Here is an 11,731-nt window from a genome sequence, read left to right on the forward strand (position 1 = left end):
ATGTAAAGACAATAGGGAGATCATTGATCAAGTAAAACATGGAAGTAAAATTGCATCAGGAGCTACAACTGACCGGCTTGATACATACATGTTCCTCTGACGACACAGAGGCCTATTTCACCGACTAATTCTAGTAAATATTGACAGGAAACTGAAGTGAAGGCCTGATGGTTCTATCGATGAGTGTAGGTGGTGGAGTCATAGGCACTCTTCTCCTTGCTGCCACCCCAATGTACCGCTTCCTCATTACTGATGATTCTGTCCATTCATATGTTCAGCAGATTCATCTCTTACACTGGGAGAGCACATCGTGCTACCTTTTCTAGATGTCATTGTCGGATAACTAGACAGTGTCTGCTTGCTCTACGATGATCAGTAAGTACGTATCTGAGTGGAGGTACCTGACATCCGCAGGCGTGATGGTAGCGCAAACTAGAGGTACCGACTGAAGCGCTGAGTACGGTATGACCGTCGACAGACGGAAGTGAGCGAGTAGAGTGAATGGGTGGATGGGTAACTAATTGACTGAGACTGAGTGGTCGAGGTTCTCGGTAGCAAAAGGAACGGAAGTTGATGAGTTTTTCATATAATGGCCACGTACCAGCCTGATAAGCCTGTGAGCGTTGAATGCTGAAGTGCTCTGGATACCTAATGGTGGATGATTTGACCCAATTGGGCCTTTTGTGTAGTAACATGCTGTGCCGTGAATCTCTTCAAATTATTTATGAGTTCCTCGGCGATGTTCGTTAGCATAAGGGAGGACCGAGGAGTGAATGCCAACTTAGCTATCGCTACGGAGTCCTATAATGTCGAGGATTGTTCAACCCACAGCAAAGCATCCTGGGACATCCGATGGAATGAGGAGATCTGGTTGAGACACTGTTGTCCACTGCCCTGGCCTTACGACTCGTTCTTTCCCACTCTCATATCCGCACCTTCTTCAGTTGTATACCCTAAGGCTCCAACGACTTGTTCTTTCCAGGTCCGCTTTTCATATTCGCACCTTCCTGCATTCATTGATGGCTCCAACAGCCTTCTTGATATTTGGGGAAGGCACGGGTCGCGGTTCATGAAGCGCTGTGGGACGTTCACCCCGCCACTGCCGGGATAACATTGATCAACTGATATTGGGAAAAGACACAGAAATGAGATGGGCTTTGTTAGAAAATTGAAATGTTTCCCTTTGTGCTTCCAAAACTCTGAGTTCCTTTTCCTTTGACTGTTTGCCAATGAATGGGTACTACTTACCCCTAACCATGCTGTTGTTCGGGGACGGCCCAGTCGTGAGACAACTTGGATTGCATCCAAACTCTAGAGAATATCATTGACAGCTGAGAACCTTGTTGATGGTCATGAGTTTAGTAATGTAAGATCATTTTTTGGAACGAGCCAGTTTCTTTTCACTTGATTTTGGTATGTTTTCTCATGCTTCTTGCTTCTCCCTTCCATACCCCAGAGCACTACCTCTCATTCTCCCCCAGTCAATAGAGGCGCAGGTCTCTTTTCAGTACGGTAAGAATTAACATGCTTATGGTGAAGCATCTCCGCTCAATCTCCCAGTACTATTATCACCAGTATTCATGCATAGGTGGAAGAGTTATTGGCGAGTGACCATCGTGACTGGTAGGTCCCTCGCACCACCTAATTTTGACACATTAACGGCTGGCCGACAGCTTCTGAAATCTCTGGACATGAATGTGTAGAGATACTCATTCATTCCGTAGTTGTTAACCCCGACTATCTCTTGACAGCCAAGTAAACACTTGTAGTTCCAAGATGCCGCTTAGCCGAACTTTTGAGGATGGCCTCAAAACATTCACGCAATGCCGACTTAGTCTCTCCTACAACTTACCTACCTACTTACATGGTATAACGACCGTGTGTCTAACAGACCAACCAAGAAGAGCGGCCTAGAGGAAGTCGTACAGTTACTTGACCTCTGAATATTTCGATCCGCATATTATATGCAGATCTTCTTTCACCTCCTACCCATGCCAAGGTACGGAACTTTTGTAAAAGGTGTTGGTGATATGGTAGTAGTAATGGTAGTGGTAGTGGTAGTGGTGTGTCCAAAACCAGCAGCAACCAGCCAAGCTTGACTAGAATTCGAGCCAAACTAGTAACTAACTGACATAAACGGAGTTAGTCTGAAACAAGCTTTGAATTTTCGGATGAACCTCCGGTCGATATGTTGTTATACATCATGCACATAACGAAGGGCACTGGGGGGATTGAGCCGATAGACAGGCACAGCTAGAGAAAGGTAGGCACCGCCATATCCCCACCGGAAAGAAAGCTCGTGTACTAGTCCTAAGTTGGTGCAAATAGGCATGTAGCGAGAGAGCTGAGCTTCAGTCCCTAGTAAGGTACGAACAGACTTTTGGGTCGATGTACCTACCATGATGTGCTCCAGTCAGTCTCTTTCCGAGCTGTTTCCGAGCTGCTGACCACCTACCTAGTAGTCTAGGCCGAAGTTCGAACTTTCGATCGTCACCCAGGGGCATCCGGATTCCGGGCACCTCATGGGCATTTCATGGGCACCTCAGAAGCTACCTACGCTCGGGCTCCACCTCACCAGGGTTCCTAAGGGGGTAGGTGATTGTGAGTGAGGTAAGCAGAAGACAAGTATGGGATTGTTCAGCTTGTCCCCTTTCCGAGATCCGAAAGGGCATGCATGTGATGTGAGTATGATGGAATTTCTGCTCCTTGTTCGGGCCAGTCACCAGCCGACTGGAACGAGAGAACCGGGGGGAAGAGCCCAAAACACTCAAAAATCGTCGATGGCAACCTTGAATTCCGATCGATTGTGGATGTAAATCGGTATAATCGGGCACCCCGACCTTCGAGTCGAGCTGGAACTAGGTTTGTGACTGGAGAGAGGAGAGCCGAGAGAGCCTCATTAAGCGAAAAGCGAGCGAGTGAGTGAGTGGTGATGATCCTGGTCGACTTCCAGTTTGGGTCTTTCTCCTCTTTCCGTGTCCAACCATTCGCTCGGAAATTTTCAAAGGGGCTCCTGGCTCCTTAAAAGATCCTCGACAGTGATCGTATGTGGTGGTGAGGAATCGGTCCCCTCGGGGTCTTTCCCCTCTCTTTATCTCCTGAGCTCCTCAAGGGTAGTTAAAAAGGGTCGTGGTGATTAAGATGGGTTTTTCGTGGGCTAATGAAGTGATTGGCGGTCTTGTCGAAATTACCCCGTAGACCCCGTCCGCTGCTGTGGTACCGTAGGGGGAAAAGAGCCCCAGCCTAACGACTCGTGTTGGGCGGCCTGGTAGTACCTGGAATAGAATAGAATAGGTAAGTTTGGAAACTTTCAAGGATGGATTTTCCGGGGCACACCTGTTGAGCGAGTGCTTGGGAAAGATCGATGACAGGGTGTTTTTGAGATGTAAAAGGTGGAAAAGTTTGTTGAGGTGTGATTGATTTTTGTTGGTTCGATAACAAAATTTCTGGTATGATATGGTATGATCTGCACTCTTCCCGTCTTTACTGCCACACTGCATAGTATGTATCTAAGTGGCGAGTAGTAGCCGATAGACACAAAACGGCTTGATAAGGCAACTGTCATCTCGATGGGAATTTGAGGCATACTGCCAATGTCACTTGTCAAGGCCGCATAGTAAGATCCCATGTGGGATAACTGTAGGAGCAAATCATCCACCCCCATATTCAGATAGATGCTTTCCGAGACATACTGTTATGAAACGGCAAATAGTGGATAGTACCAAGAGAACAGTTTGAGAGATGGATGGACGCCAGGAGGCAGCTCCGGTCGCTCTCTACCGGACGCGCGTTGCTGCTAAGCTTCTCGTGGACTAGGTGAGTGATCTCGATGCAAGTCATAATGGCATGATGGCGTCGGGTGGATGGGTTTCCGCTTTTAGTTGGGTTCGCAATTCCCGTCCCTTCCCACGCTCCCACAATCGCGGGGTATCTGGGTAATGTACGTGATCACCTGTGAGTTCAGGGCTGCAGTCCGGAGACTTGTTGTTGGCCCATACGAAGCGCCGTGGATACGGTATGTATATATTTTGCTCGGTCGAGTCTCGCTTCTTGGCCTTTCGTCGGATCGCTGTCCTTCCGCGCGGCATACAACACCAGATGCGGTCGCGAGGGAGATGAGGTTGAAGACGTTGAAGTTGACGAAGCTCCATCAAACTGCTGGGCATGGTGGGGCTGCAATGCTTTGGCAGCTGGCTGCAAGGGACGGCAGATGTCGCCGCGACCGGCTGGCCAATGCATTTTGACGGGGCGAACCACCGTGCCGGTCGGGGGAATCTTCCAGCGATTGCGATTGGTTCGTGCGAATTGCTGGTGCTCCCGCCCCGGAAAGGGAAACCCCCAAAAGACAGAAGCGATGAACACCCATTTGCACAGTTGCACCTCGATTTCAAGCCCCCTTTTTCTCGATACCCAATGCAATCGCCAAGCGGATATAAGTAGAAACGCGAATGGAACATGTCTGGTCGGGTATTACCGGTGCGATTGTTCATCTCCAGGATCTTTTTTGCAGAGTGCACACTATGGGAGTGCGTCAAGTCAGTAGTATTCATCGATCTCACTCCATCGGAAAAAAAGCAGATGGACTGTTCGCATATCGACGCCCCGAAAACAGTCGGGGAAGAACCATGTGCTAACGTTCCACCACTGGCACCCCTAATTTCTTAACACCGACGAATGTGCGAATCTGAGCTTTGTAAAACAGGCAACGTTGATGTTTGTAAGCCGATAATTTGACGAGAAGAATCAAAATCTTTCTCCGGCTCCGACGTGGTTTGCCTGTTTATGCAATCGCATTATGTTGAAACTTTTGTAGTCTGTAATTTCACCATGAGAGTCCACCGAAATGCAATTGTTGCTATTGCCCAGTCCCGACACGCTTACCAGCGTACAAAGGGTCCAAGCCAGCAAGCCAAACACAAATCATCCGTGTCAACGTGTGTGTCTTGGATGTTGTACGCTATTGGATTTCCTTTTGGGCAAGCACAGGGCACAGGCATATGAAAAAAAAACTGAGGGTACGAGAAGTATCGAGAATCGCGGAATTGCCATCCTCCCAAGAACCGAAAAAGCAACCTCACCAAACAATGGCATCTCTGAATCTCTCACTTGGGCGCACGATCGCACATCTGGCGGGGGATCTGACGAACTGCTCCAGTTGCCGGGCTGAAATTCGGTACAGACCAATGGTGGGGCTCTCTGGTTGCAACTCAACATTACAAAACCCCCCCACCCATCTGTCCCTTTGCAGCTGTAATAGCTGTGAGCCTGTGACAGACCGATGGGCTGGAAAGGGCTGGTAATCAATGGATTGAAATCACATGTTGCAAAAGCAGTCGACCAGGTGCTTTCATGATCATCTGCAAATGCAGAAGTTCATTGTCACACAATTTGTCACAATAGGAGCCGCCAAGAGATTGTGATTATGGAATTATCAGGAATATGAAACAAGAAACAAAATGTTTAGGTAAGTCCCACTGGCTAGCGGAGCGCATGAAATGCCCGGCCAGTGGGTTCATGCCGGCCGTGACTTCTGAAGTTGTGGTTAGACGCCCCGTTTTCTGTTGCAGTTGCCTGCTGCCCGGAGATGTCTGAATCGCGAAGACCAAATCTTGCGGAGAAATCTTGAAGGAAATTGAAGGACCGGCCAACATCACTCGACATCACGAGATCCCAGTGAATCACTTTAACCGCCGCTTTTGGTCATGTTTTATGTAATTATTACGCAGTTACCAAGTTATCCAAGGAGGACCAAGACTTTGCGCAATTGGTATAGCTTCAGCCAAGAAGAGGGAAAGGGGACAATTCCAAATGGCTTCTCCATTTGTGACTGTTTGTGGTGGGGTCTCGATTACTCCCTGTGATGGCTTCGCTCAACAAGGCAAGCAAATGGCAAGCGGTGCACTTCCCAAGTCGTTGGTCCATTCAAGTCGCCGGGCAGGGGCGCGTTCCAATTTTTAACCATGGTATCCGTTTCCCATACAAAAATGATCCCTGTTGGTGATATGCAGTTGATGACACTGCATATTGCGCTAGAGAAGGCACTTAGGACCTCGAGAAGTACCAATTCGACCAGGGAGCCCTGTAACCCCATTGTAAACCCCCTATAATCGACCTGTCGCTTGCATAAGGCCTTGTTACTTTCTTAAAAGGGTATTGTGAGATGCTAAGAGTTGTTAATTAGAAAATATAGGAAAAAGCTGCTTTTTTATTATTGATCCGGCGTAATAGGGGTTTTGTTGGGGTATTGGTTAGCTATATAAGGTATTGGAAATGTTAGCGGCGGTACTGGCGGTTATTTTTAATATTTTATATAAATTTGTCTGTTCTCTTTTATATAATAATCCCTCATAAATCGAAATACTTCTATTAATTATAAATTAGATTTATTAACCAGTGCGGCTCTTTCTAATATATATATTAGTTGCGGTTATTATTGTAGTAACTTCGATAAGGGCCTGCGGTAATTACGATACTATATGGGGATTAATCTATATAGATTGGTTTGAAGGCGAGGCGGTTATTCGAAATGCCTTCCTTCGAGATACGAAGTTGTTTGATTTGTATTGTATAAAGCTATATCTTTTTATATAGTTAATCGATTGGATATTTATAAATACTAATATTTATAGTATAATAGGGATATTTATTAAGTAGAAGGTTATAATCTTCTTATATATTTGCGCTTATAATAAAACCTATCGAGATATAGCCTACTAGCTTGGTTATAGTATAGCGATTATTAATTATATTTTTAATAAGGTGCTTCGTACTATAGTCCCTCTATATAATTATATTATTGCGTTCCTAATATTTAATACGGTATATAAGTCAGTATTGAGGGATAGGAAATTAAGCTGGTTCTTTAAATATTATTTTAGTACTATCGACAGAACTTTTGTTTATACCCGGGTACTAGCGGGAGAAATATAGGCATAGTGGGATCGAAAGAATTATATTATTTAGAATATCCTTATTGTAATCGCATTCGATAGTTTATTTACGTATATACTTTTAGGAGGAGAAGGGTCGATATATAATACTAGACTTTTCAGATTAGTATTTATATTTAGATTTACAATACCGCTAGGGAAATTCTACTTTACCAACGCGGGGTTTTATGTAATACGTAGGATATTAATATTATACTTTATAGTATAATATTATTTAATTAAAGAGGGAGGACGAAGAAATCGACCGGGGAATAAGAAGGAGTTGTATAATTTAAAGTATTCGAAATATTATATTAAAATTAAAATTACTATTGGTAAAATGAAGAAACGGTTTGAAATTGTAAGGTTGTTAGCGTTAGAGTATTTTATTAAAAATTAGCGCAATATTATATATATAGTTACCGCGCTTTATAATTAGATTGAAAGGATAGATTTATATAGATTAAAACCCCCTATTAATAATAATAATGAAAAAGGTATTACGAACGTTACTGACGTCGATTTTGAGAGCGAGGATAATAGAGGGGTAGTTAAAATTGAGTAAGACAAATATATAATGGAATTTAAAGGGATTTTGGCCTAGCGAATATAGGTAGATTATAGTACTTGGCGGCTTACCCGGGTAGCCTAACAATAAATTGGCCATACGCTTAACCCCGCCCTGGAGAGACTTAGAAGAAGGCGCGTATAATAATTCTTTATACTATTATATATAATCTATATTTTATTTAAAATTTAATATAAGGGCATTATTTTATTCGCTGGATTGAATTGAGTCGATTAATATTAGTTATATCAATTTTGGAATTGAAATAAAAGAATTATTAATATTATAGTATCAACTATTTGTATAGGGTTAGGGTTTGAATTCTACGGTTGTAGGTTTATATTATTATATTTGCCCTATATTTAAGATTTGGCGGGCGAGCTAGAGCCTATATTTATTGGATTTTTATTGCCCAACCTAGCCTAGCCTAGCCTAGCCTAATCTAGCCTAATAGAGGGTAATTAGATTGGCTATTTTTTTAATTTAGCGAAATTTTTCTAATTTTACGATTTTTCATATTTAATACGGTAAAACCCCTATATCTCCTAATAATAATAATAACGCGTGAAATTAATACGATTGTAAATTACGATATAGTTTTTCAACTACGATACGTACAAATGCGACGATAAGAGTAATAGAATTGTATTAACGAGAATTATTAAATGGTATAAAAATATTACGATTTTTCTTAAAGAATTAAGAGGGTATAAAATTAATTTAGGTTATTAGGCACTACGTTCTCCTCCTTCCTCTCCTCCTCCTCCCTCTCCTTATCTTTTTTTTCGATGAAGAATAGTTCGTTATTGAATACTATCTTTACGAATAAGAACCTCCCCGGCGGTATATTAGTAAAGAGGCGCGCTATTTCCTTATTTTTCTATAGTCTTCTAATAAAATTATATTTATTTCCCTTCTATATACGATAGTAAAAGGATTCGTTTATTAGTACCCGGACGAATATTTTTAGGTAGTAGCTATATTTAATTGGATTCGCCGGTATAATAATAGGGGGTATAGCGGTAGAAGGATTGGCTATAATAATAGATAGAGACGACGACGGCAGTTGAAGGATATTTTAGGATAAATACTTCTATATACTAAAAATAGAATTAGCTAATTTAATTATACTATTAGCGGTGGTCAATTTTTTCTTTACAATTAGCCGTATGTAAAGAAGCGCTTCTTCGCTATTAGAGCTTATAAAATCTCTTATTAAATCCCTCTTCTTCTTCGCCTTCCCCTTTCCTTTACTTTTACCTTTTCTCATTAAAATAGTAATAGTATCATTAATATTACGTTCCTTAATATCCTGCCCTTCTAATTATTACTATAACCGGTCCTCTAATTGAATAATATACTTACTAATTACCTAATCGATAGTAAAAATTATAGTATATTCCTTATAATATTTAAGGGCAGTTATTTTTAATTACTTTACCCTTGGTAGTTTACTTTTGAGGAAGGAAGCCTAAATATTATTATCCGCCTTAAATCGACCGGTTGATTCGTTAAAGATTACCTTAATTCTTTAAAAAAATTCGGTCTATAGGCGGTAATTATCTTCATAGGAATTCTATCAATTACGTAACTATTTAACATCTTAATTAATCGTTAGCTATTTAATAATAAATTTGCTGGCTATTTTAACGAGGGCTACTCTTAATTAATTAACGATTTCAATATAAAATTTCCCCTTCTTAATATATTTAGCGAGGGTAATCATAAATATTTGCTTTTAAGTATTAATTTATTAAGGGGACGCCTTATTATTAGAATTAGGTTTAGAGGTAAAAGTAATTAGTAATTAAGTATTAAGGGGAGGTATTATTAACTATGGCCGTATAATAGAGATATTAAGGAACGGGTTATTATTATTGATTTGGGGTGGTATGCCTTATGATTTTTGCGCTGATTTTTTTCACGATTTTTCTGCAATGCATTTTGTTTAGAAGCATAGTTACAAGACTGGAAGGAACTAATTAACTAACATTAATTAGGGATTATAGGAAAGACTAGGAAATTAATAAATTACTAATCGTATAAATTATTTAAATAGATAATTACTTATCTATAATTGAGAGATAAAATTAAATAAACTATCGATAGAAAAAGAAGATTAATAGAAGAAGAATGGAAGGATAGGAGGATAATAAAAAAACAAAGGGATCAACACCAAGAAAAAAATCATCAGAAAAATAACAACAAGAAAGCAATAATACTCTTTTTTCAAATATACTCTAATATACTTTGGTTAAATGCTTTAAATCGCTTCTCATTATTTCTTTACGTAAAATATTTAATTAATTATCTTATTAATAATTGAGCGTTTCTTGATCCTTTATTTATTATTAACGAAAGAGGTCACCTTCATTCGTTAATTATCGAGTAGTAAGTTTTATATTTATTTATTCTTTAGATTCTAAAATTATTTATAACTTATTCGTTTATTCTCTTTAACCTTCTTCTCTCTAAACTTCAAACTTTAACCTTTCTATCTACTAACTACTTCGTCCACTTGAATTATAACTTCTAATAGTATAACCCTGATTAATTATTTATAATAAGTTTTTATTATAGTATATAATTGTTTTTATATTGAATTATTATATTGTTTTAACCTATTTCAAATTAGTAATAAGGACGAAATAAGTTACAAATTTATTATTAAACTAGCGGAAACGGAAATAGGAAGCTTATAGCTAGAATTTCCCATCCTCGTTAAGGTTTACTTATTTTTTAAGAATGTTAATTAATCATTTATTTTAAACCTATATTAAAATCGTTAAATGGGAAGAACGACGAAAACTTTAGGACTAATTATACGATAATTCCGGGGCCTTCGATAATACTGATATTTAATTACTTTAATAACCGTACTAAATCGTCGACGTTATAATAGAACGGACGCAATTAAAAAGTAGTAACTATTTAAGTATAATGATAATAATATAATAAAAAAGAACGACCGAACGCAATTAAATATAAATACGGACGATAAATTAAATACGATAATTATAACAATTACGACCGTTCGTATAATAAGAATAGTTCAATAATTGAATAATTAATTAAAAGACGAACGTTAAATAGTATTTAAGGTAACGAGCTCCTAAATAACGTTTATAACTTCTACTCTAAAACGCGAAATCAAATAAAGTTTAATCTACCTTTTTTGCAAGTATATAATTGATTATCCTTATAATAAAGCACTCCTATAAAGTATTTCTACCGAACTTTTTCTTTAGGAAATATACTATTGGTTACGATTAATAATTTTTTATTTCCTAATAATATTTATTATTACGGCTAAAGAAGAATATAGAAATATAATCGGATAGTATAATCCTTATCAAAAAGTATTATATTAATCGCTTCCGTAATATAGATAATAATAAAGGAAAAAGCCACTTCAAAATAATTATAGTAATTTCCGAGAAAAATACTAAGAAAGAACGTTACGATATTCCTTTTGCTAGAGGGAAATTAAAGAAGAGATATTTAAAAAGAAAGAATATTAATGTTAATTAATTAAAACAGTATATTAATACTAACGAGAGAATTAAAAGATAAAAAGCTTACGATCTTATAATAATCGTTAGTAAGAAGAAAAAGGGGGAAATATAAATAGTAGCGACGATAATATTTTAGGAATTTTATTTACTAATCTTAATTTTAATACTTCTAATTAAGAACTAACATCTAAATTACTTTCCTCTACTTCCTTTACTTTTTTTACCCTTAGTATTTCCTTTACTTCCTTTACCTCCCTCTTCTCTATTATTACCCTTATTACCTCCTTTACTACTACTATTATTACCCTTATATATACTCGAATCTACCTTGTTCTACTTCCTGGCATTTAATTAACCTATTATATTTAATTAAGATTAGGTACTTAATTAAATACGGTTACTCTCTTTATTTCCGTTAGGATCTTTACGATCTATTTCATATTTTAATAGGAATTTAAATAATTTACAATTTTACCTTCTTTACCCTATAATAAAGCTAACGGATACTTTCTATTCTACAACGAATAACGATAAGAAAACTCCTAGTAATACTCCGCTAAATTCTAAAAAATTATATCCTTAAGGATTTACTTATTAAAAGCCTATTTCGAATATTAATCGCCAAATTTTTAATTACTACCTTTATAATCGGCTACGTATTATCTAATTAAACGAAATTTAACGTATAATACTAATAATATACTAATCACATTACAGGA

The 11,731-nt window shown here is 38.5% G+C and overlaps 1 protein-coding gene across 1 annotated transcript; it reads right to left on the reverse strand.

Moving 5' to 3' along the window:
• Positions 1–3,668: 3,668 nt before the first annotated feature.
• Positions 3,669–4,696, reverse strand: B0H65DRAFT_102076 (uncharacterized protein). The gene has a single exon (XM_062820449.1). The coding sequence runs from the start codon at positions 4,548–4,550 to the stop codon at positions 3,837–3,839; it is 714 nt and encodes a 237-aa protein (XP_062684177.1). The 5' UTR covers positions 4,551–4,696; the 3' UTR covers positions 3,669–3,836.
• Between the last annotated feature and the right edge of the window lie 7,035 nt (positions 4,697–11,731).

Source organism: Neurospora tetraspora (genome assembly GCF_033439725.1).
Source record: "Neurospora tetraspora strain CBS 560.94 chromosome Unknown B0H65scaffold_2, whole genome shotgun sequence".
Taxonomy (NCBI): Eukaryota; Fungi; Ascomycota; class Sordariomycetes; order Sordariales; family Sordariaceae; genus Neurospora; species Neurospora tetraspora.